Raw genomic sequence first — 27372 nt, forward strand, 5'->3', positions numbered from 1 at the left:
TCTTGTGGATGTGCACATTAAGCACCTCCTGGATGACACTGGGTTCACCTTTCATCGAGGTAATAGTCAGAGTAGAATAGATAGGTTTTTTTTTGAAGGAGACCTCTGCTTTCTCACCCCCAGTGGTGCAGGCAGTAGAGTTCTCTGATCACTGTATGCTATCTGTGGTCCTGAATGCTTCAGACGCCCCTCAGAGGGGTAAGGGCATCTGGAGATTGAATTCGACTCTACTCAAGGAAGAACATGTTAGACAATCCTTTGAGGAATTCTTTCAGGCACAGGTGACCATCCTGGACTTTTGTAGCAGCAAGGCTGAGTGGTGGGAGCTGACCAAAAAGAGGATTGCTGGATTCTTCAGGGGCCTAGCCAATAGAAAGCAATTTAATAAATACATGACCTACCAACGTTTACAGAGGAAGCTGGATATTCTTGTCTCGAGAGGAGGAGATCCTGGGGCAATCTCTGAAGTGAAACTCCTTCTCAGGAAGTGTCAATATGACCGGCATGCCTCTTTGGTTCTGGAGAGGGACTATGGGAAGTACCACTCGCCTGACCCTTACCAGAACTGCAAACAAGGTGTAGCTGTTAAAACGGTCGTTGGCCTTAAGGACAGTACAGGTTCCTTGACAAAGTCCAGGTCAGGGATTCTGGAGGTCGTGAGGTCCTTTTATGCTGACCTTCTTGGGAGGAAAGAGCTCGACCGTGACAAGATGGAAAGCTTTTTGGACTCTACTCCAGGTCTAAATGATGAAGATGTCCCATTGATGAATTTGACAGAGGAGAGTGAGTTTTACAAAGCTTTTAAGCCTATTCTGGCCCCACATTTGGTAGAGGTTTTTAACAGTTGCCTTGCAGAAGGGGTACTTCCCCCTTCCATGAGGCACTCAGCTGTGATTCTTCTTTCAAAGGGTAAAGATCCTTCGATGATTGAGAATTGGCACCCCATCAGCCTTCTTAATGTCGATAGAAAGATACTGGCAAAGATCATTTTCTGGCACCTATCGTCAGTAGCAGAGTCTTTGCTTTCTCGCCATCAGCACTGTTCGGTCTAGGGTAGGTGCACCTTCACAGCAGTTTTAGCTGTCCGGGAGGCCTTGGAGCGATGCAGGGCTGCAGGCTGGGGAAAGTATTTGCTGACATTGGATCAGGCAAAAGCTTTTGATCGTGTTAACCATGAGTACCTGTGGTTGCTCCTTAGTAAGTACGGTCTGCCGGGTGGTTTTGTCAATTGGTTAAAAGTCTTGTATAAGGGGGCAGAAAGCTTTCCTCTTGTTAATGGTTGGGTTGGGCAGTCCTTTGAGGTTGGCTCCGGGGTGCGCCAGGGTTGTCCCCTGAGTCCCCTGCTCTATGTGTTTGCAATCGACCCCTTCATCAGGAGGCTAGAGAGCGGCATGTTGTGTGGGGTGCCAGTGGGGCTCCCAGGTGAGCCGCCTTTGAGGGTTGTTGCCTATGCGGACGATGTGTCCGTGATTGTCACTGGGGCGGATGAAGCAGAGGAGGTGGTCTCTCTGACATCACGGTATTCTGAAGCATCAGGCTCCAAGATCAATCAGGAAAAGACTGAAGTTTTCTGGATGGGAAAGGAAGGTGAGGGTTTTGATCTCCCGGACACCTTTCCAGTGCCCCAGGAAAGAATTAAGATTCTAGGCATTGAATTTGGACCTGGCGATTATGGCCTCAAAAACTGAGAAGGCAGACTGGAAATTGCCAATACTAAGGTGGTCAGCTGGAAGAGATGGAAGTTATCTATGAGGGAAAGGGTTGATCTGATTAAGACTTACCTGATTCCGATCTTCTTGTATGTCAGCTTTGTCTGCATCTTGCCAGTGTCTCTCTATGCTAGGGTCAGTAGTGTGTTCTTCCAGATGTTGTGGGGGAACAGACTGAACCCCATCAAGAGGAATGTCACCTATCTATCCAGAAGGGAGGGTGGCTTAGGTATGGTCAACCCAGTTCTTTTCTTTTCACTGCTTTTTCTCAAGTTTAATATTGGTAATATGCTTGCAGTGGAACCTCCTGGATGGGCAGGCATTTTTAGATCTTGGTTTAGGCCTTTTCTACGACTTTGGGTAGAAGGTGGCCAAGTGAAGAATCTCAGGGGTCATCGTGGTCAGCTACCAGCCTATGTCGCTCCGTGCCTGAAGTTACTACGGCAGTGGCGATTGTCGGCTGAAGATCTCAGATCGGTTCCGAGGAAAGTCCTTATGAGCCGAGTCTTGAGCGAAGTCTTTCATGACCCATTGGCCTTAAGGGATTGCCCAGGCCCAGTTTTGAGGGCAGGGTTAAGACTTATTAATTTGGACAGAGTACCCCCTAAATTCAGGGATCTGGCCTGGTTGTGCTTCCATGGGAGGCTCTATGTTAGGGGCAATTTGAAATTCCGCAGTGGGGTGGATCGTAGCTGTCCTCGGGAGGAGTGTGCAGGTGAGGAGGAGACTATGGACCATTTTCTGCTTCATTGCCCCTTTAACATAGAGGTGTACAAACAGGTGGGGCGGGCCCTTGGTGTCCCTTTCCTCTCCAGGCTGGGTTATGCTGAGTGGGTGTACGGAGCATTCAATACTGGTGGTGGTTTTTGTTTAGATACACTTTTTCTAGTTAGCCTAGTAGTCCGTTATTTCACTTGGAACGCACGGTGTCAGGTCAGCATTCGGCATAAAATCCTTCCTGTTCAGGTGGTGGTGTATGACATTCTGCATGAGGTGGAGAAGATTCGGGTACTTGAGAGAGACAAGCGGAGTCAGGGGGCTTGGTTGAAGGCGTGGAGGGGTTTCAAGCCTCCCTGACTGCCAGGAGTCTCTTTCCCGGGTGTGGCTGTCTGTCTCTTATCACCCTAGATTATTATTTTTTTTGGGATTAATTTTTGATAAATGGCTGCGTACATAGGTGATGGGTTGTGCCTCTTAGGCCCTCTCTGCTGCTTTATGTAAATAATTTTGGTAGTGGATTATGTATATATTGTATATATTCTGAACATGGATGTGTATTCCTTGGATTTCTGTTGAAGTTTTGTACTATGGTTTTGTTTTTTACTTTTGTATAAAATTGGTTGCTTGATTCTTTTTAATAAAAGATCAATAGTGCCCTCTCATTGGTGTCAGTGGAAGGAATAGTGCTCCATTGTTGGTGTCAGTGGAAGGAATAGTGCCCTCTCATTGGTGTCAGTGGAAGGAATAGTGCTCCATCGTTGGTGTCAGTGGGAGGAATAGTGCCCCGTTTTTTATATCATTAGGAAGAATATTCTAATGGAAAATTCCTGAAAGTCGCACATGACTTCAAAACCCAGTAAGAAGTTGTATGACAGCCTGAGCCTGGGCTCCAACCAGGCCATGCCCCCAACGTGTCACGCCACCCACTGAAATTAGGTTCTCAATGACTAAGCTCCATGGGCGGAGTGAAATGCATTGGGGGCGTGGCCTGGTTGGAGCCCAGGCTGAGGCTGTCATATACCTTCATACGGGGGGAGTTTTGCAGAGATGTGCGACTTCCAGGACTTTTCCCTTTCCCATTTGATGTCTAGAGCTGGGACGAGTTCTGTCCTTGTCTGCACTGCAAGTGGTCGCTAAATAAGAGGACCTGGTGGAACCTTGAGCAGCACCTGTAAATTTAGTTTGGGTCACATTAGAAAGAATAGTGTTTCGTTGTTTATAACAGAAATTATGTCTGATTGTTGGTGTCAACGGAGGAATAGTGCACCAAGGGCCAGATAATGGCAGTCAAAGACCGCATCAGACCTACCACCCACAGTTTGGAGACCACTGCTCCAGACCATCAGAACACAGAGTTCCCACCAAGAGCAAATAAGTCAAAAAGAAAATGTTTCCAGCAACCTGATCTGCACAGTATCACATTTAGCAAAGGCAGTATAAGGAATCGTAAGCTGCCAATAACACTTATTTAGAGGGACCAGCATAGATGGAGAAGTTTTATTTTCACCAGTAGATGTTCCTCCTGAGGGTTCAAAGGATTTTGAATGCCATCATACAGGCTGCTCAAAGTGTATCTAAAGCAAAAACATTCTTTTTATTTTTGGATGAAGTGGGGAAGGGTTAAAACCCCACCAGGCTTTTGTTGCTAGAACATGTATGACTGAGGTGCTGAATTCGACTCCATAATAGATCATGGTTGGAGGAAGTTTAAATGAGACACAATGGGGTTGATTTACTAAAACTGGAGAGTGTAAAATCTGGTGCAGCTCTACATAGAAACCAATCAGCTTCCAGGTTTTATTGTCAAAGCTTAATTGAACAAGCTGAAGTTAGAAGCTGATTGGCTACTATACAGAGCTGCACCAGATTTTGCACTCTCCAGTTTTAGTAAATCAACCCCAATGGATCAGCTGAGGCACAGTGTCCTAAAATTCAAAACTCCCTAGAACAGGGATAGACAGGAAACTGTCCAATGGGATCAATTAATCTGGTGACAACTGTCTAAAAGGGAGTTTCTCTCACTTTAGAGCAGGGGTCTCCAGACTTTGAGCCAATTTACTGTCCTTCAGACTTAAGTGGGGCATAGTGCCTGTGGTTAGTAGGGGGAGGAATTGTGCTTCATAATATGTATTAGTGATAAGAATAATGCCCTATCAGTGTCAGTGGAAGCAAAAATGCTCCATCATTGGTGTCAGTGGGAGGAATAGTGCCCCATCCTTGGTGTTGGTGGGAGGAATAGTATCCCATCATTGGTGTTAGTGGAAATAATAGTGCCCCATCATTGGTGTCGGTGGGAGGAATAGTATCCCATCATTGGTTTTAGTGGAAAGAATAGTGCCCCATCATTGGTGTCAGTGGGAAGAATAGTGCCCCATCATTACTGTCGGTGGGAAGAATAGTGTTCCCATCATTGGTGTTAGTGGAAAGAATAGTGCCCCATCGTTGGTGTCAGTGGGAAGAATAGTGCCCCATCATTGCTGTCGGTGGGAAGAATAGTGTCCCATCATTGTTGTCGGTGAGAAGAATAGTGTTCCGATCATTGGTGTTAGTGGAAAGAATGGTGCCCCATCATTGGTGTCAGTAGGAGGAATAGTATCCCATCATTGGTGTCAGTGGAAAGAATAGTGCCCCATCATTGGTGTCAGTGGAAGGAATAGTGTCCCATCATTGGTATCAGTGGGAGGAATAGTGCCCCATTGTTGGTGTCAGTGGGAGGAATAGTGCCCCATTGTTGGTGTCATTGGGAGGAATAGTGCCCCATCATTGGTGTCAGTGGGAGAAATAGTGCCCCATCATTGGTATCAGTGAGAGGAATAGTGCCCCATTGTTGGTGTCAGTGGGAGGAATAGTGCCCCATCATTGGTATCAGTGGGAGGAATAGTGCCCCATTGTTGGTGTCAGTGGGAGAAATAGTGCCCCATCATTGGTATCAGTGGGAGGAATAGTGCCCCATTGTTGGTATCAGTGGGAGGAATAGTGCCCCATTGTTGGTGTCAGTGGGAGGAATAGTGCCCTATTGTTGGTGTCAGTGAGAGGAATAGTGCCCTATCGTTGGTGCCGTTGGGAGAAGTAGCGCCCCATCATTATTATCAGTGAAAGAAATCGTGTTTCGGTGGAAGGAGTCCCTAGGGGCCGGACAAAGGCATGCAAAGGGCCGCATTCGACCAGCGAGCAGCATTTTGGAGACCACTGATATAGAGCAATTTCCTCTCACTTCCTGCTGACACAGATGGCAAAAAGAAAAGCTGATGGGGGTTTACTTCTTCCCTGCTCTATCCAAAATGAAAAAATTCGACTTTAGGGAATTGGAAATCGTAAACTCCTGTTACACATTGAACTAAACATTACCGTCGGGTCTTTATGAAGAGAAATATCCGAATAAATTGCAGAAACTGGCAGATCTGTGCAGGGCAGGCGGCAGTACATCCGATAGGCAGATGATATTTGTTCTGCAGGGTTGGCATTTTAATGCATTCAGCCGTGACCTTTACAGTGTTATTTCTCCCATCATCGTCTATTCATAAAGGTCTGTTGGCCCATTTTGTTAATATTTCAGAACTGAAACCGATATAATGAAGTTCTTAATTGAAGTCGACCTTCTGTTGGCGAGTCCCATATCACTCAAACATTTTGTTTCCCTTGCAGCGTGGCTGGATCTGCCGTGACTTTCCGGATCCGAAAAAATCACCAAAATTTGACCTTGGCGGACGTCGCAAACCGCGCAGGTAGGTGATAGTATTACAAGGTGAAAAGAACAACAGAGCTGTGATTCTGACTATACACACTCCTACAAAGGTGAAATGGAAATTTAAAGATAGGCAACTCCTATCCTTATATTGATTAGTGGTTCCAAATTAATAATAACTCCTGAACAGACACAAAAGATACACTCCGCATCTTTCCAAGTAACTCTTCTGCTTTAATATGACGCAATTAAAGGTTTGTTATACACATGATTACGTAGGTATCACATTCACATTACGATTGTACTTTTATAGTAACAAGGGGCGTAACATAGGCAGGCTAATTCTATTCAGGATTCGATAGAATGCAAACATGTAATGAAAACATTATTAGTGCCGTGTGCACAGTGAGGGCAGTGTGCAATACATACAAAATAGAATACTATTATATACAGAACTTACACATTTCCTTTACAAAGGCCATGCAACTGTCCTGAACATTGAGTTTGACCGTATTGATAAGATATCTGTGCATGGCCTCCTTACATGGTATGTCCAGCCAAAACATTTTCTGATAGGTTTGAATAGTGATGAGCTGAAGTTCCCTGGGCAGGGGTTTCAAAGACAAAGAAGTTTGGCTGCCCAACCCAAATCTAGCAAATTACAAATGCCCATTTTCGGGGCTAATAGGCAAAGGGTTGTAAAAAAAATAGCTGAAGGGGGAGGGGCACTGCCCTGGGGAATATGTACTAATGTAGCATGTTTTAAAGAAAAAGTCAATGCAGCCGAGAGCAGTGATTTTTTTTTTTTTTTTAGCACTGACATCTACAAAGAAAAAATTATTTTTAAATTGACGGCAAATTATCATTCTCCCTCCTGCTTTAAAAACAGCACACAGACCCTAAAGGTCGTCTAAAATACATAGAAGACCCTAATGGTCTATTATGTATTGTAGGGAAACTCTGGAGAGGATGTTTACTTTGATGGTTTTTTACATTTTTGTTTTTCTTTGTAAATTTCGTTTTTACTGTAGCACATGAAAGAAAAAAAAAATTGCATAGAGTCCCCCACAAAATGCATACCAGACCTTTTGAGTCTGGTATGAATTTTAGGGGGGACTCCACGCAAAATAACAAAAAAATAAATGCATGGTGTCCCCCTGAAAATCCATATGACGTCTTCCCGTGATCGCGCTTCTCACCCGCCCCCTGTATCACAAATCTTGGTAAAGAGCCAATCACAGCTGATCACAGTGTAAACAGGATATCGTCATTCTTCTCCTCATGCTGACAGCGTGCGAGGAGAGGAGAGGCGATAACCAGCGAATCCACACAGGGGACATTTACACTGATTATTAGGGCACTGATCATCAGTGCAGCCCCAACAGTGCCCATCTGTGATGCCTGTTTTTGCTGCCTATCATTGCCACCTATCAGTGCCCGTCATTGCCGCCTATCAGTGCCTCCTATCAGTGCCGCCTCATCAATAGTGCCCATCAGTGCAGCCTATCAGTGCCACAAATCAGTGCCGCCTCATCAGTCCCACCTCATTAGTGCCCATCAGTGCAGCCTATTAGTGCCCATTAGTGCAGCCTATCAGTGCCGCCTCATCATTAGTGCCCATCCGTGCAGCCTATCAGTGCCGCCTCATCATTAGTGCCCATCAGTGCAGCCTATCAGTGCCGCCTCATCAGTGCCACCTCATTAGTGCCCATCAGTGCAGCCTAACAGTGCCCATTAGTGCAGCCTATCAGTGCCAATCAGTGCAGGCTCATCAGCGCACATCAGTGAAGGAGAAAAAATGTTATTTACAAAATTTTTTTTTATAAGAGAAACTAAGAAAAATGTTTTTTTTTTGTTTTTTTTTTCAAAATTTTCAGGTTTTTGTCAGGTGTTTAGCAAAAAATAAAAAACCCAGTGGTGATTAAAAATCACCAAAAGAAAGCTCTATGTGTCTCCAAAAAAATGATAAAACCGCGCAATTCTCATTCAAAGTTTGACAGCGCTGAAAGCTGAAAATTGGCCTGGGCAGGATGAGGGAAGATGGGGGATGGGGGAAAGCATGCATCATGAAGGAAAGACGAAAGGCCTTATGCCCTCAACAGGGTGCCCCATCCCCCAGCAAAGCACCTTGTCCCCTTGTTGATAAGGACAAGGGCCTCATCCCCACAACCCTTGCCTGGTGGTTGTGGGGGGTTTATCGGAATGTGAAAGCCCCGTTTAATAATAAAAGTCCTTTATTAAAAAATCCCCAAAAATGTCCCTCATTGTAAATCCATTGTCGGTCACAATGCCCGCCAATGACGACTAGCAGGAAAAACAAAAAACAAAACTTGACAACCCAGGCATGGTAACACTAGCTGAATGGCGGCTCCCTCCCTGAGCTGTCATCAGCTATATAAAGGAAGGGGCGGGGATAGTGGTGACATCATCACTCAGATATGGCCATGGCTCCTTTTCTACGCCATTTGCTTATAGTTACATAGTTACATAGTAGGTGAGGTTGAAAAAAGACACACGTCCATCAAGTCCAACCCATGTGTGTGATTATGTGTCAGTATTTCATTACATATCCCTGTATGTTGCGGTCATTCAGGTGATTATCTAATAGTTTCTTGAAGCTATCAATGCTCCCCGCTGAGACCACCGCCTGTGGAAGGGAATTCCACATCCTTGCCGCTCTTACAGTAAAGAACCCTCTACGTAGTTTAAGGTTAAACCTCTTTTCTTCTAATTGTAATGAGTGGCCACGAGTCTTGTTAAACTCTCTTCTGCGAAAAAGTTTTATCCCTATTGTGGGGTCACCAGTCCGGTATTTGTAAATTGAAATCATATCCCCTCTCAAGCGTCTCTTCTCCAGAGAGAATAAGTTCAGTGCTTGCAACCTTTCCTCATAACTAAGATCCTCCAGACCCTTTATTAGCTTTGTTGCCCTTCTTTGTACTCGCTCCATTTCCAGTACATCCCTCCTGAGGACTGGTGCCCAGAACTGGACAGCATACTCCAGGTGTGGCCGGACCAGAGTCTTGTAGAGCGGGAGAATTATCGTTTTATCTCTGGAGCTGATCCCCTTTTTAATGCCAATATTCTGTTTGCTTTATTAGCAGCAGCTTGGCATTGCATGCCATTGCTGAGCCTATCATCTACTAGGACCCCCAGGTCCTTTTCCATCCTAGATTCCCCCAGAGGTTCTCCCCCCAGTGTATAGATTGCATTCATATTTTTGCCACCCAAATGCATTATTTTACATTTTTCTACATTGAACTTCATCTGCCATGTAGTCGCCCACCCCATTAATTTGTTCAGGTCTTTTTGCAAGGTTTCCACATCCTGCGGAGAAGTTATTGCCCTGCTTAGCTTAGTATCGTCTGCAAATACAGAGATTGAACTGTTTATCCCATCCTCCAGATCGTTTATGAACAAATTAAATAGGATTGGTCCCAGCACAGAACCCTGGGGAACCCCACTACCCACCCCTGACCATTCTGAGTACTCCCCATTTATCACCACCCTCTGAACACGCCCTTGTAGCCAGTTTTCAATCCATGTACTCACCCTATGCTCCATGCCAACGCACCTTATTTTGTACAGTAAACGTTTATGGGGAACTGTGTCAAATGCTTTTGCAAAATCCAGATACACCACGTCTACGGGCCTTCCTTTATCTAGATGGCAACTCACCTCCTCATAGAAGGTTAATAGATTGGTTTGGCAAGAACGATTCTTCATGGATCCATGCTGATTACTGCTAATGATATCATTCGTATTACTAAAATCTTGTATTTATTACTAAAATCTTGTATGTGGCCGTGATTCCTGGTCATGTAAGTGAATGGGCCAGGTGACGTCAGTGGTTGATAGGGACGCATCGGGTGCAAGCAGCCGCTGCTTCCTTAGCAACCATTGACAGCTAGGATAATGGTGACATCATTGCCCAAATATGGCCATACTTAGCCCTATGATGTAACTCGCTCCTCTCCCTGCCCATTTGCTTATGTGGCTAGGGATTCCTGGCCATGTAAGTGAATGGGCCAGTTGACCTTGGTGGGTGGTAAGGACGCAGCGGGTGTAAGCAGCTGCTGCTTCTTTAACAGCCATTGACAGCCAGGATAGCGGTGACATAATTTCTCATATATGGCCACACTTTGCCCAATGATGTAACCCGCTCCACTCCCTGCCCATTTGCTTACATGGCTGGGGATTCCTGCTGGCCATGTCAGTGAATGGGCCAGGTGATGTCAGTGGTTGCTAGGCATGCAGCAGGTGCAAGCAGCCGCTGCTTCCTTAACAACCATTGACAGCCAGGATAGAAGTGACATCGTTGTCCAAATATGACCATACTTAGCCCCTTGATGAAGTCCGCTCCATTCCTTGTCCATTTGCTTACATGGTCGGGGATTCCTGGACTTATAAGTGAATGGGCAGGGTGACGTCGGTGGTTGTTAAGGACACATCAGCTGCAAGCATTGGCTCCTTCCTTAACAACCACTAAAAGACGGAAGCTGTCACATTCGTCCATGCCGAATGCCCCAATTCTAACTAATATTCGGACAAAGCACTAAGCACAACTAAATTAGCAGGACAGGAAGTGAGGATAAAACTCTGGGAGTTTTGGAGAGCAGGAAAAACCTGACAGGGGGTTGAAGCCTTCCACATTCTCTGCAAAACTGGAAAAACAGTTCTTATACAAGAACATACTCTAAAAGTTTTTACAAACCTACAGTATATGAAAAGGTACAGAAGTGTGCAGTACCCCACATTGGTCACATGGTGGCACTGCAACAGGCAAGCTTTGCATGAGATAATTAGATGTGTAAATTGTACTGACAAAGCTGGGTGGTAAAACTGATCTTGGTAATACTGTTAATAACTCCCGAGTATTGATCCTGAATAAATTCCAATCGGGATAAACCCATTTGAAATATCTACTTATAGATTAGATGTTGGTAATTTAGTTGTTTTCTTAAGATGTGACATTCAGTTAGGCTTATTGGCATCATAAATGTTTAATTGTTGAACTTGTGAATTTGTAATTAGCCCTTAAAGGAAGCTTATACTGGGAGAAACAGGTAGGCTTTCATTGTGGCTGACCTCCCCGAAAAATACTAGTTGACCGGCTCCCGTAGGGAGCCAACGACATCACCACCATACCCCCCAATCTGCTGAGATGAGTAAGAGGGACGATTTTTACACAAAAAAAAAGTATGTTGGCAAAGGACACACCCCTACCACGCCCTGGATCGCAAAGAATTATTGCGCAAAAAATAATTGGTTAGACCCACACCTGTACATTTCTTTTATTCTGGTTTTTCAAAATAAAAAATGCAGTAATTAGGAGGATAAATAAAAATGTGGGTGCAGTATAACACTGTTGTTAGTTAAAGAGTATCTAAACCCAAAAATAAAAATGTTATATATTTTATCTTACTAGTCCTTAGATGTGGTGGCTGCATTAGTTTTCCTTTTCAGAAGCTTTTTTTTTTTCCTTTGTTTTGACTTGGTGACTCTGCCAGTAACACACTTCCTTTGCTAGGGTGACAACATTCACTGCACTGTATTTATGGGGGAGCAGCGTTGTCACCCTAGGACAGCATGTGTTATGACAACAGAACGTCTTCCTCTCTCCTCATCTCCATTACATAGAGGGGAGTTGATTTTTAGTTCACAGAATATAAGTGGGAAAGCTGCTGGTTGTGAATGTTGTTTGATGTATCAGTTCAGTGCACAGGAAGTTACAAGGATGCTGGATTCCTGGCAGGATCAACAAGTATTTTCTGTACTTGTAGAAATGAAAAATAATTTTAAATAGGAAAAACGAACACAGCCACCACATCTAAGGACCTGTAAGCTGCATTATAGAACAGTGCCTTGAAAAAGTATTCATACCCCCCCTTGAAATTTTTGACATTTTGTCATGTTACAACCAAAAACTTAAATGTATTTTATTGGGATTTTATGTGATAGACCGACACAAAGTGGCACATAATTGTGAAGTGGAAGGAAAATGATAAATGGTTTTCAAAATTTTTTTACAAATAAATATGTGAAAAGTGTGGGGTACATTTGTATTCAGCCCCCCTTTATTCTGATACCCCTAACTAAATTCTAGTGGAACCAATTGTCTTTAGAAATCACCTAGTTAGTAAATAGAGTCCAACTGTATGTAATTTAATCTCAGTATAAATACAGCTGTTCTGTGAAGCCCTCGGAGGTTTGTTAGAGAACCTTAGTGAACAAACAGCATCATGAAGGGCAAGGAACACACCAGAAAGGTCAGGAATAAAGTTGTGGAGAAGTTTAAAGCAGGGTTAGGTTATAAAAAAATATCCCAAGCTTTGAACATCTCACGGAGCACTGTTCAATCCATCATCCGAAAATGTAAAGAGTATGGCACAACTGCAAACCTACCAAGACATGGCCGTCCACCTAAACTGACAAGCCGGGCAAGGAGAGCATTCATCAGAGAAGCAGCCAAGAGGCCCATGGTAACTCGGGTGGAGCTGCAGAGATCCACAGCTCAGGTGGGAGAATCTGTCCACAGGACAACTATTAGTCGTGTTCTCCACAAATCTGACCTTTATGGAAGAGTGGCAAGAAGAAAGTCATTGCTGAAAGAAAGTCATAAGAAGTCCCATTTGCAGTTTGTGGGAAGCCATGTGGGGGACACAGCAAACTTGTGGAAGAAGGTGCTCTGGTCAGATGAGACCAAAATTGAACTTTTTGGCCTAAAAACAAAACACCGTGTGTGGCAGAAAACTAACACTGCACATCACCCTGAACACACCATCCCCACCGTGAAACATGGTGGTGGCAGCATCATGTTATGGGGATGCTTTTCTTCAGCAGGGACAGGAAGCTGGTCAGAGTTGATGGGAAGATGGATGGAGCCAAATACAGGGCAATCTTAGAAGAAAACCTGTTATGCTGCCTACACACGACTGGACTTTTCGACAGCAAAGGTCCGACGGAACGAATCCTCCGGACAATTCGATCGTTTGTGGGCTTCATCGGACCTTTGCTGACGAAAAATCAGACGGACTTTAGAAATAGAACATGTTTCAAATCTTTCCGATGGACTCGAGTCCGGTCTAAAAATCCGTTCGTCGGTATGCTAGTGCGATGGACAAACAACGACTCAAGGGCAGCTATTGGCTACTGGCTATGAACTCCCTCATTCTAGTCCCTTTGTATGTCATCACGTTCAAATCAGTTGGACTTTGGTGTGGTCGTGTTTAGGCAAGTCCGTTTCATCGGAAGTCCGTCAGAAAGTCCTCCGGAGTTCAGTCCGTCGAAAGTCCGGTCGTGTGTACGCGGCATTAGAGTCTGCAAAAGACTTGAGACTGGGGGGAGGTTCACCTTCCAGCAGGACAACGACCCTAAACATACGGCCAGAACTACAATGGAATGGTTTAGATCAAAGCATATTCATGTGTTAGAATGGCCCAGTCAAAGTCCAGACCTAAATCCAATAGAGAATCTGTGGCAAGACTTGAAAATTGCTGTTCACAGACACTCTCCATCAGATCTGACAGAGCTTGAGATATTTTACAAAGAAGAATGGGCAAAAATGTCCCTCTATAGATGTGGAAAGCTGGTAGAGACATCCCCAAAAAGATGTCCGCCGACACCCGCTGATCGTTGAGGAGAGACACAAGGCAGAGCTTTGTCCTGTAGGCGGGGATGTGCTGGATTTTCTTTGCAGGGAAAGAAATTCCATCACATCCCTTAGAAAAAGCAGCACACATAGTATACACAAACACTGGTTAGGCACACATTTAACCCTTTGATCGCCCTAGCTGTTTAACCCCTTCCCAGCCAGTGTCATTAGTACAATGACAGTGCATATTTTAGTGTCACTGGTTCTCACAAAATGTTAAAAGTGGCAGTTAGTGTCAGATTGGTTGCCGCAATAACGCAGTTCCACTACAAGTCGCTGATCGCCGCCATTACTAGTTTAAAAAATATAGTATAAAATAAATTAGGACCGTCCACAGCCCAGAGGTTCAGGAAGAAGAGGACAGCGCCAGGGTTGGTGTAAGGTAAGTAATGAAGCCTTCTTATCTTCCCATAGACGTAACAAGCCATTAAACTTTTTTTTCCTTCTAAGCCCAGGGTTGGGATTTGAAAGCCGGTTGGGTGCACACACCCTGATTAAGGTTTGACTTTGCTCAGAAAATGGCACAAGGAGCCTATCGGGTGTGATGCTGTACAATGAACATGCTGATAGGAGGAGAGAAGAGAATAACAGAGAGATGAGCTTGTTTGTCTGCTGCTTCTCCTTTTACTGTCCAGTCACGGGCTGGAGGAGAAACAAGACCCTAAAGCGGAGTTCCACCCAAAAATGGAACTTCCGCTTTAAGGGAGGTGACCCCCTGACATGCCACATTTGGCATGTCATTTTTTTGGGGGGGGGGGAGCGGTACCCTCTTTTCAGAGGGTCCTAGCTCCCACTTCCTCCCGGCGCACCGCGGCACCGGAAGGGAGATCACCTCTCCCCCTCCCTCTCGGCAATCATCTGGGACACGTCACAGGTCCCAGGTGATTGTTCGGCCAGTCACATGCGCAGTGACTACAGCCGGGCGCCCACACTTACAATGCCAGCGCCGCAGAAAGGAGGGGGAGACGAGCGGGGCTTCGCTCCCCTGCATCACTGGACCCTGGGACAGGTAAGTGTCCGATTATTAAAAGTCAGCAGCTGCAGTATTTGTATTTTGTATTTGTAGTATTTAATTATTTTTTTTATTTTTTTTAGCAGAACTCCACTTTAAGGCTGGGTTTACACTAGTGCGAATTGGATGCAGGTTCTCCGCATCCAATTCACAATAGCAGGAGATTGTGACCGGCTCTCTATGGAGCCGGTTCACCCATCTCTGCTGCGGCTCCGGTGAGAATTTGCACCGGGTCCTGTGCGTCTTTTGGTCCATTTCAGGTCCGAATTCAGCCAATAATTCAGGCTGAAATGGGACCTGCAACGGTGAACGGGGATGCTCCGGACCCCTGCTGTTAGCCGCATGCAGCAATAAAGTGATCCCAGCCTGAAGTGTCATTGAACGGCTTCAGAGGAAAAAAATCAGGTCAGTTGCCCTGCCAGATGGGGCTGGGCTATGTGCCAGAGCTGTGTAAATCTTAGAACAGTATGGACAGAAATACAAATCCTTTGACAGGTAGGACAGCTTCTGTATATGTATTTAGCTTTTTGCCTGGAGCTCAGTTGTAATCAGGCATTGCAGCATCAAACATCAATGAGTGTCTTATAAAGCTGACAATCTAATAGTTACGGGGTCAGTGTTTTATCCCACATCCCTAAATCACTTTATTTTTTCTTTCAGTGGCTCTAAAGTCAGATCTACAGACTGAAACGGGTGTTAAGATTGTGCAGACAGGAACCGGACAGGTGAGGGGGACCAAAGATTCCATTATTTCTGCCTAACATCCTTTATCTTTTCATGTCAAACACTTTTCTATTTGTGATGTATAAAAATGCCTCATGCTGCACATTCTGCTGAGTGTACCTACTTCATAATATATATACTGTGTGTATATATATATATATATATATATATATATATATATATATATATATATATATATAATCTCACACAAGTGAGTACAACCTTCACCTTCACATGTGACAACACTGAAGAAATGACACTTTGCTACAATGTAAAGTAGTGAGTGTACAGCTTGTATAACAGTGTAAATTTGCTGTCCCCTCAAAATAACTCAACACACAGCCATCAATGTCTAAACCACTGGCAACAAAAGTGAGTACACCCCTAAGTGAAAATGTCCAAATTGGGCCCAATTAGCCATTTTCCCTCCCCGGTGTCATGTGACTCGTTAGTGTTACAAGGTCTCAGGTGTGAATGGGGAGCAGGTGTGTTAAATTTGGTGTTAGCGCTCTCACTCTCTCATACTGGTCACTGGAAGTTCAACATGGCACCTCATGGCAAAGAACTCTCTGAGGATCTGAAAATAAGAAAAGATGGTCTAGGCTATAAGAAGATTCCCAAGACCCTGAAACTGAGCTGCAACACGGTGGCCAAGACAATACAGCGGTTTAACAAGACAGGTTCCACTCAGAACAGGCCTCACCATGGTCCACCAAAGAGGTTGAGTGCTCAGCATTATATCCAGAGGTTGTCTTTGAGAAATAGACATATGAGTGCTGCCAGCATTGCCAGGTTGAAGGGGTGGGGGGGTCAGCCTGTCAGTGCTCAGACCATATGCCGCACACTGCATCAAATTGGTCTGCATGGCTGTCATCCCAGAAAGATGATGCACAAGAAAACCCGCAAACAGGATTATTGGAACCATGTCCTGTGGTCTGATGAGACCAAGATAAACTTATTTGGTTCAGATGGTGTCAGGCGTGTGTGGCGGCAACCAGGTGAGGAGTACAAAGACAAGTGTGTCTTGCCTACAGTCAAGCATGGTGGTGGGAGTAAATAGGAAAGAATATCTCCGCACTACCAGGACAACAATAAACAACGGAACACTAGCTGCAGCAGACACCGAACTGGTCAAACCGCACCAACAGTAAATAAATAAAAATCAATATATGGTGTCTCGCTCTAGTGAAAAAATGAGTACCATAAATAAAGTTCTAAATTAATTAACGTGCTATATAAAGTGACATTGTATGTGCAAAATTGCAAAAAATGCATATATAGTGACAACACGTGCACATTTGCATAGAAACGCATGAAATTGCTACATAATCGCATAACCTTCAAATTGCATAGAATAAAAAGGTGCTAATGCTGACAAAATATAAGGTAAAGTCCAACAGTGCACATGAATAGAGAGGAAAGTCCCTGATGAAGTCACGTGATCGTGACGATACGCGTTGGATTGGCTTGCACAGACACCAGAAGTGAGGTCAGGCCACGAGCTTGCTGCTTGTTTTTATCTCGTTTTTTATTTATGGTACTAATTTTTTCACTAGAGCGCAACACCATATACTGATTTTTATTTATTTATGGTGGTGGGAGTGTCATGGTCAGGGGCTGCATGAGTGCTGCCAGCACTGGGGAGCTACAGATCATTGAGGGAACCATGAATGCCAACATGTACTGTGACATACTGAAGCAGAGCATGATCCCCTCCCCTCTGGGCCGCAGGGCAGTATTCCAACATGATAACGAACCCAAACACACCTCCAAGACCACCACTGCCTTGCTAAAGAAGCTGAGGGTAAAGGTGATGGACTGGCCAAGCATGTCTCCAGACCTAAACCCTATTGAGCATCTGTGGGGCATCACCAAACGGAAGGTGGAGGAGCGCAAGGTCTCTAACATCCACCAGCTCCGTGATGTCGTCATGGAGGAGTGGAAGAGGACTCCGGTGGCAACCTGTGAAGCTCTGGTGAACTCCATGACCAGGAGGGTGAAGGCAGTGCTGGAAAATAATGGTGACCACACAAAATATTGACTCTTTGGGCCCATTTTAGACATTTTCACTTAGGGGTGTACTCACTTTTGTTGCCAGCGGTTTAGACATTAATGGCTGTGTGTTGAGTTATTTTGAGGGGACAGCAAATTTACACTGTTATACAAGCTGTACACTCACTACTTTACATTGTAGCAAAGTGCCATTTCTTCAGTGTTGTCACATGAAAAGATAGAATAAAATATTTTAAAAAATGTGAGGGGTGTACTCACTTTTGTGAGATGGTGTATATACACCCATCAGCCATAACTTTATGACCACTCACCTAACATTGAGTAGGTCCCACTTTTGCCGCCAAAGCAGCTCATCGAGGCAGGGACACTTGGGGGTTGATTTACTAAAGACAAATAGACTTTGCGCTTTGCAGTTGCTCCAGAGCTTAGTAAATGAGCAGAAGCTCTGCTGACTTCCATCATCCAAGCATTGATGGGCACTGGTAAGCCAGGCAGCAACCAGCAAGTGAGCTTACCCCCCGCCACACAACCCCACACCGCTCAAGCCAAAAAACCCTGCAAAACTTGGACTTCGGGCTGAAGCCCCAGGTCTTTTTGCCACCTAGCAACGCCCCTGCCATGATCTCTGAAGGAATGCTGTGGTATCTGGCACCAAGCCATCAGTGGCAGATACTTTGGAGTTGATTTCCGAAAGGCAAATAGACTGTGCACTCTGCAAGTGCAGTTGCTCCAGATTTTAGTAAATTAGGTAAAACTTCACTTTGCAAAAAAATACCCAATTACGGGCAAGGAAAAAAAAACAGCATTTTTGCTTGCACATGATTGGATGATGAAAGTCAGCAGAGCTTCTGTTCATTTACTAAGCTCTGAAGCAACTGCAAAGTGTCTATTTGCCTTAAGTAAATCAATCTAAGTACTGTAAGTTGCAATTTGGGTCCTCCATGGATCAGACCTGATTTTCCAGCACGTCTCAGAGATGCTCAATTCGATTGAGATCTGGAGAATTTGTAGGCCAAGTCAACACCTAAAAAACTCACTGTTGTATTCCCCGAACCATTCCTGAGCCATCATTGCAGTGTGGCAGGGAGCATTATCCTGCTGAAAGAGGCCACTGCCAGCGGGGAATACCGTTTTCATGAAGGGGTGTACTTGGTCACTAACAATGTTTAGGTAGGTGGTACATGTCAAAGTAATCTTCCCCTGAATGGCAGGATCCAAGGTTTCCCAGCAGAACATTGCCCACAGCATCACACTGCCTCTGCCAGCTTGTCACCTTCACATACTGCATCCTGGTGCCATCTCTTCCCCAGGTAAGTGACGCACCCACACCCGGCTATCCACATGATGAAATAAGAAAACGTGATTCATCGGATCAGACCACCTTCTTCCATTGCTCTGTGGTCCAGTTCTGATGCTCAAGTGCTCATTGTAGGTGCTTTTGTCTGTGGACACGGGTCAGCATGGACACCCTGACCGGTCTGCAGCTACCCAGCCCCCATACACAACAAACTGCCATACCCATTTTTTCTGCTTTCAACACATCAGCTGCAGGGACAACATGTTGATTGGCTGCCTAATATATCCCACCCACTTTCAGATGCCATTGTAATGAGATAATCAATAGTATGCACTTTACCTGTCAGTGGTCATAAAGTTGTGGCTGATTGGTGTAGATACATCTGCAGTGTGCAGCCAGTTTAGCATATGCCCGGTCACAAGGCGTTGACTTCCACTCGTTCTTAGACGCTCAGTGATTTTACTATTACTTAAAACTAGTCTCAATCAGGCTTGTGCAAAAATGTGATAATTTAGTCTTAACTCAAACTATGTGTAAAAAAAAAAAAAATTCATACCCCACCCTGCGCTAGACATTGGGTGCCTAAACTCACCCTTGGGGCTAGGGGTGCTCATCTCCACTGGCCTCAAGATATGATTTGATTATGATTATCCTGTCCACGATTCATTTAGATTCCGCGATTCATCACGATTACTGCGCACGGTTTTCATCCAAAAAATTCAAGCAGTCAGAAGAACTCCATTTTGTTTTTATTTTATCTGTTCTTAAAAAAAAAAAGACAACACTCCCTGCATGTAGCAAAGTGTAAACACAGCAGACAACTCAAAGAGAAGCTCCAGAGTGACCGACCCCAAAATACTACAAGAAAGGGTCAGAGACTGCGGACATGATACAAGAGAGGGTCAGAGACTGTGGACATGATACAAGAGAGGGTCAGAGACTGCAGACATGATAGAAGAGATGATCAGAGACTGCAGACATGATACAAGAGAGAGTCAGAGACTGCAGACATGATAGAAGAGAGGGTCAGAGACTGCGGACATGATACAAGAGAGGGTCAGAGACTACGGACATGATACAAGACTGGGTCAGAGACTGCAGACATGATACAAGAAAGGGTCAGAGACTGCGGACATGATACAAGAGAGGGTCAGAGACTGCGGACATGATACTAGAGATGGTCAGAGACTGCGGACATGATACAAGAGAGGGTCGGAGACTGTGGACATGATACAAGAGAGGGTCAGAGACTGCAGACATGATACAAGAGATGGACAGAGACTTTTGTAGCTACACAAGACACTGCACCTACCCTCCTATGGGTTCCTCTCACAAATCCTTGCACAAAGACTACCACTGCTGGCAGCTGTTTACTTAAAGTGGTGTAGGAGATCTATAACAGCTCACAACATTTGGATCCTTGCACAAAGACTACTGTTCATCTGACTATGTATGTAGTATACTATACAGGGGTAGGTAGATTCCCAGCAACACACAGCCAACCCTTTATCCAACTTTTCATGGTCACAAATGATAAGACTTTGGTGCTTTCCTTTACGTGCCCAGTCCACTCTTTAAGCCACAAGAGATAAGATGGTGCTGTGCTGTCCACAGGAGACAGCCCATTCTTTATACTACAATAAGATGGTGGTTGATTCCCAAAGTACCTGATGATGATGATGATGATGCCTGCAGCAGCAGCCTGTGAGGAGGACAGAGGACAACCGCGGCAGTCTGGCATCTCGGGTCTCCCACAGCAGCCTGTTCTAAAGAGGACGTGGCAGCCTATGCATAGTGTGAGGTGAGCCATGGAGGAAGGCTCTGGGGAATGGGTCATGACTCATCGGGAGTTGGGGGACATTCGCCCCACGTGTCTCGCAGCAGCCAGCTCAACACGGCTGGGGATGATGTCAGCGGGGGGCGGAAAAAAAAAGGCGCCCACGGCTCCTTCGACTGCTTTCGGTTCAGTTCAGACTCAGAAGCAGGGCATAAAGCGGCGCGTGGGTGTCATCATCAGAAAATCGATTATGCAAGTCGTAGTTTTCGATGCCGCATCGTGGGTGGTCGAATCACGATGCATCGATGCTACGATTAATTTTAACACCCCTACTTGGGGCAGAACTATAGTCTGCAATACTTACCTCTGCTCTTATGGTCTGAGGTCCCTCGCTCCTCCTCGAGTTCTTTCATGTTCTGGTTTTCATTGGCTTTGACTGGCCGGTGCAGGATGCTGTAACTCCCATGCAAGAGAACAGTCATCACGGCACGCAGGAACGGTGCTACATTATAAACTGAGCTGCGCATGTGCAGCTCAGTGTCCATTCTTCAGATAACTGTGTATTGGCAGGTAAATGTCTGTTCACATTTTTTTTTAATTTAAAGTGATACTAAAGTCTTGTTATTTTAAAAAAATAACAAACATGTTATACTATATATAATGGTTTTGCACAGAGCAGCCCAGGTCCTCCTCTTCTCAGGTCCCCCGCTAGCGCTCCTGGCCCCTCCCTCCTGCTGAGTGCCCGCCCCCCTGCAAGCAGCTTGCTATGGGGGCACCAGAGCCGAGTGGCTGCTCTGTGTGTCCATTCAGACAGGGAGCTCGGGCCCTCCCCCTCTCTCTCCTCATTGGCTCCCTGACTTTGATTGACAGCAGCGGGAGCCAATGGCGCCCGCTGCTGTGTCTTAGCCAATCAGGAGGGAGAGTCTCGGACAGCCAAGCCTCTCGTGCAACGTCTCTGGATCGAAATGGGGCTCAGTTATTAGGGGGGGCTGCTGCACACAGAAGGTTTTTTATCTTAGTGCATGGAATGCATTAACCACTTGCCGACCGGCCGCAGTACATATATTGCAGCAGGCCTGCTCTACTGTGCGAAACGACGTACCTGTACGTCATTTCGTGCAGTATACAGAGGGGGAGCCAATCAGTGGGTCCGGAGGAAGCAATGTTCGCTGGCCACCCGTGATCGTTCCCCAAAGAGGCAGAACGGGGATCTGCCTATGTAAGCAAGGCAGACCATTGTTCTGACAGGGGAGGACACAGAGATCTTCGGTTCCTGCTAAGCAGGAACACGGATCTCTGTATTCATCCAGTCAGTCCATCCCCCACACAGTTAGCAAGCACCCCCTATTGACACACTTAACCCTTTGATCGCCCCTGGTTTTAACCCTTTCCCTGCCAGTGTCATTAGTACAGTGACAGTGCATATTGCTAGCACTGATCACTGTAATAATGTCACTGGTTCCCAAAAAAGTGTCAGATAGGTGTCCGATTTGTCTGCCGCAATGTCACAGTCCCGCTAAAAATCGCTGATCGCCGCCATTACTAGTAAAAAAATAAAAATGCCATAAAAATATACCATAAATTGTAGACACGATAACTTTTGCACAAACCAATCAATATACGCTTATTGGGATTTTTTATTTTCAAAAATATGTAGCGGAATACATATTGGCCTAAATTGATGAAGAAATTTGATTTTCTTACATTTTTTTTTATTGGATATGTTTTATAGCAGAAAAAAATATTGTTTTTTTTTTTCAAAATTGTTTATAGCGCAACAAATAAAAACCGCAGAGGTGATCAAATACCACCAAAAGAAAGCTCTATTTGTGGGAAAAAAAAGGACATGAGTTTTATTTGTGTCTAACGTCGCACGACCGCGCAATTGTCAGTTAAAATAACGCAGTGCAGTATCGCAAAAAATGTCCTGGTCATTAAGGGGGTAAAACTTTCCGGAGCGGAAATGGTTAAGATAAAAGAAAACCTCCTGTCTTTAGAATCCCTTTAAGGCTCGAAGGGGTTGTAAACCTTCGGGGTTTTTACACCTTAATGCATTCTATGCATTAAGGTGAAAAACCTTTTGTGCTGCAGCACCCCCCCAGACCCTCCTTTTTCCTTACCTGAGCCAATCGTTCCAGCGACAGGGACGAGCACAGCAGCTCCAGCCGCTGTCTCGGGTCCTCATTGGATAAAATGATAGCAGCAGGGGCCATTGGCTCCCGCTGCTGTCAATCAAATCCAGTAACATGGGCGGGGGGCGGGGCCGAGTCCTGCTGTCTGTGTCAATGGACCCAGCAGCAGGACTCAGAAACCTTTCCAAGGGGGCACTCGAGAAGAGGAGGAGGAAGGAGCACCGCGGGGGAACATCACCGCTATCTGAGCTTGTTGGTCATAACATGTTGGACATGGACAAGTTGGACACCCCCCTTGCCTTTGCAGCTATAACGGCTTCCACACTGTGACGGAACTGTCCAGCACACAGCTTGGGTGCTTCCGTCAGGGTATAGCTTCCTCCAGTCTGGACCCAAGAACCGGGTATTGTAGCTGAATATTGCACCCAAGACTAGATGGCATTTGCTTAGGTGCTCTGGAACTGGAACTTTATTGCAAACTCACACAGAATTTATATAGCACACAGGACCAGGTAGGGCCTGATCACATTACCCTAACAATACAGACTGTAAACAGGAATATCATTAACATGGCTAAGGAACAGCCAACATAAACAAAATCTAAGCTAATTAAACAACTAGCCACTTAAACCAGCCAACAACCCTGGATGGAAATTACATTACACATTATTATAAGCATAGAGACATAAAATCCCACAATGGTTCCATAACAAAGTAAAGTGGTCACAATAATAATCACATCTCCGAGAGATGAGCAGACAGACAGAAACAATAGGCGACTCAATTAACAATGGGGATCAAAACCTAGGAGGTACACAATGGGAGAGTTACAAACTTGTGTAATCTGTCAGAAGACAATGCTCCAGCAGTCTGATACAGTGGAATTCATTTATCTTTATAGATTTCTTGAGGGACATTGTTGATAAATATTACTGTTCCAAGTGGAGGGATTCTCCAAATCAGTCTGCAGGAGGGCCACCATATTTCCCCCTAACCTGTACAAGATTTTATATTACGCCTTTTCATCCACTCCAGAAGGGAAGCTTTATTGTCCTTATTCAGAGAAATAATCCAAGCCTCGCTCTCAGCGTCCATCACGTGGTTGTCCATCATTGGAGAATGATCTGCTCTCTCCATGGGCCATAATCAGTGGGTAGGAGGCTTGCCCCTAGTCCCCTCCAAATGTTCCTGTCCTGGTTGGGTCTGTCACACATACTTCTTAGAAGACATTTCACAAGATTTAGAAGATGTCTGTAGAAAATTGTACTGATTAAAGTGATTGTAAAGTCTCGTTTTTTTTTTCTATAAAAATAACAAACATGTCATACTTACCTACACTGTAATGGTTTTGCACAGAGCAGCCCAGATCCTCCTCTTCTCAGGGCCCTCTTCAGCTCTCCTGCCAACCCCCCCCCCCCCCGTCAAGTGCCCCCACAGCAAGAAGCTTCCGAGCTGTAGCTCCGTGTGTCCATTTAGACACAAAGCCCTGGTTTGGCCCCGCCCCCTCTCTCCTGATTGGCTAAATGACTTTGATGGACAGCAGCGGGAGCCAATGATGCCGCTGCTGTGTCTCAGCCAATCAGGAGGGAGAGTCCTGAATGGCCGAGACAATCATGCAACATCGCTGGATTGAGTGGGGGCTCAGGTATGTATTAGGGGGTGCTGGGGGCAGCTACTGCACACAGAAGGTTTTTTATCTCAATGCATAGAATGCAATAAGATAAAAAAAACCTTCTGACTTTACAACCACTTTAAGCCAAAAAAAAATATTTATGAGGTCAGGTACTGATGTTGGCTGAGAAGACCTGGCTCACAATTGGCACCATCCCAATGTGGTTGAGGTCAGGGCTCTGTACAGGTCACTTAAGTTGCTCCACACCAAACTCAGTAAACCATGTCCCTATGGAGCTGTCTTTATACACAGGGGCACAGCCAAACTGGAACAGAAAAGTGGGAAGTGTCCAATGGTCTAAAATGTTTGTATATATGCTGTAGCATTTAAAGTACCCTTTAATGAAAACACCTGAACTCAATCATTTGGAGGGGTGACCACATACTTTTACATAGCTCCAAACTGTCCCGGATTTCGAGGGACGGTCCCTGATTTGGAACAAAGTCCCTCTGTCCCTCTCTCCTCCTCATTTGTCCCTCATTTTGGTCTGATCTATATAATTGTATATAAAATGCACTTTTTATCTTTCAAAAGTTTCCCAGTGCTAAACTTTTCATCCAATCTCTAAATGTTTGCATTTGTAAATATTAATAGCCAGTATAAAGGAATAGTAGTGGTAAAAAAAAGCACTTGTGGGTTTAACTCATCATTTTTTTTTGTATAATTCTACTTTAGGGAGAGGGGGGTGGTGTTTCCTATGCCTACATATTATTGCTAATAGGTGTCCCTCGTTCATATCTCAAAAAGTTGGGAGGTATGCTTTTAGCCATGTAATAGATGTGAAGTTCCGGTCTCCACGTAGGATTTGGACATCTGGTCATTATGATTCCATCACTGTTATTTCTGTTAAACATGAAGTGCCCTTTGCTGCCAGTTTCAATATACACAATGTTGGTGTATATTGGGGGGGTTCCTACATATAATGAAATATTCTCATCGCAAAGCCAACCCAGGGCTGCTGATAAGGCAGTATAGCCAGCCCTCCTGTACTGGGTCCGGGCCCCATCAGTTCAAGGGGGGGGGGGGGGGGGGCAGTCATCTGGGCTGGCTGTACTGTCTTATTGCAGACACCAATCCTCTTCTGCCTTCCCCTGCCACGCTGCCAGCTTCTCCCTCTGGCTGCACCACAGGGAAGTGGTTCTAGCACATGGACCCCTTCCATCTGCTGTCCAGGCCCCCCTGTGTGCCCTTTTCCCCCCACAGTGTTGCTGGCTTCCCTCCTCTCCTGCTGGCAGCTGCTGTGGGCACCCAGGGGGATGTTTTAGGATGGAGAGCGGGGTAAGGGGCCAGTAAATATATCAGTTATTGGCCCCTTCCTTTCCCGAATGAACACAGTGAGTGATCGGTACCAATCACTCCTGTGCCCATTCATCACTGAAGCATAGGAAACTGCGTACAGAGCACTTGCAATTCATTCATCTTTGCAACTGAGGCTGCAAAGAAAGGGACTGATAAAATCTATGTCCTCAGTCACTTCTGGACAGGAAGGAGGTGGGGCCTGTCCGGTTGGCTGTATGGGGCCCCGTGATTTGGGGTGGAGGGGGGGCTGCAGAGAGCTCAGAAGGACAGTGGGATGCACAGGAGAACAGTGGGATGGACAGGGGGACAGTGGGATGGAGAGGGGGGACAGTGGGATGGAGAGGGGGACAGTGGGATGGACAGTGGGATGGACAGGGGGAAAGTAGGATGGAGAGGGGGACTGTGGGATGGACAGGGGGCAGTGAGATGGAGAGGGGGACAGTGGGATGGACAGGGGGAAAGTAGGATGGAGAGTGGGACTGTGGGATGGAGAGGGGGACTGTGGGATGGACAGGGGGACAGAGGGATGGACAGGGGGACAGAGGGATGGACAGGGGGACTGTGGGATGGACAGGGGGACAGAGGGATGGAGAGGGGGACTGTGAGATGGATAGAGGGATGGACAGAGGGACTGTGGGATGGACTGGGGGACTCTGGGATGGACAGGGGGACTCTGGGATAGACAGGGGGACTGTGGGATGGACAGGGGGACAGAGGGACTGTGGGATGGACAGGGGGACTCTGGGATGGACAGGGGGGCTGTGGGATGGACAGGGGGGCTGTGGGATGGACAGGGGGACAGAGTGATGGACAGGGGGACAGAGGGATGGACAGGGGGATTGTGGGATGGACAGAGGGATGGACAGGGGGACTGTGGGATGGACAGGGGGACAGAGGGATGGACGGGGGGACTGTGGGATGGACAGGGGGACAGATGGATGGAGAGAGGGATGGACAGGGGGACAGAGGGATGGACAGGGGGACAGAGGGATGGACAGGGGGACAGAGGGACTGTGGGGGGGACAGAGGGGTGGACAGGGGGACAGAGGGGTGGACAGGGGGACAGAGGGATGGACAGGGGGACAGAGGGATGGACAGGGGGACAGTGGGATGGACAGAGGGGTGGACAGGGGGACAGAGGGGGGGACAGTGGGGTGGACAGGGGGACAGTGGAATGGACAGAGGGGTGGACAGGGGGACAGAGGGGTGGGGGGGACAGTGGGATGGACAGGGGACAGAGGGGTGGACAGAGGGATGGACAGGGGGACAGAGGGATGGACAGGGGGACAGAGGGATGGACAGTGGGATGGACAGGGGGACAGAGGGGTGGACAGGGGGACAGAGGGGGGGACAGTGGGGTGGACAGGGGGACAGTGGGGTGGACAGGGGGACAGTGGGATGGACAGGGGTCCTCTCTTGTTAGTAGGCTGTTGCCTGAAGCCTCCACTCTCGCTGTCACTCTTCGCGCCTCCTGTCTCGCTGTCACCCTCCGCGCCTCCTATCTGCCACGTGAGGAAGACGTGAATCCGCGCGGGACTGTGCTGGAAACTACACTTCCCAGCATGCAGCGCGGCACACGGAGCCCTCCATCAATGACTGGGGTGGGGGAGGCGGCTTGAGCGGAGCGGATATGCTCCCTGCCGAAGTAGAGTGGACCTGCCCAAGCCGAGCCGACCTGG

The 27372-nt window shown here is 46.3% G+C and overlaps 1 protein-coding gene across 2 annotated transcripts in view; it reads left to right on the top strand.

The window, feature by feature from the left end:
* The window catches only part of PTPRN (protein tyrosine phosphatase receptor type N), a 193996-nt gene that overhangs the window by 102558 nt on the left and 64066 nt on the right, over nt 1-27372 (top strand). For both annotated transcript variants that reach the window (XM_073634326.1, XM_073634327.1), the window contains 2 exons: nt 6075-6154; nt 15441-15505. In XM_073634326.1, coding sequence (XP_073490427.1) covers nt 6075-6154; nt 15441-15505 — 145 coding nt within the window. The remainder of the gene's footprint in view (nt 1-6074; nt 6155-15440; nt 15506-27372) is intronic.

The sequence above is a fragment of the Aquarana catesbeiana genome, linkage group LG06 (genome assembly GCF_042186555.1).
Source record: "Aquarana catesbeiana isolate 2022-GZ linkage group LG06, ASM4218655v1, whole genome shotgun sequence".
NCBI classification, from domain to species: domain Eukaryota; kingdom Metazoa; phylum Chordata; class Amphibia; order Anura; family Ranidae; genus Aquarana; species Aquarana catesbeiana.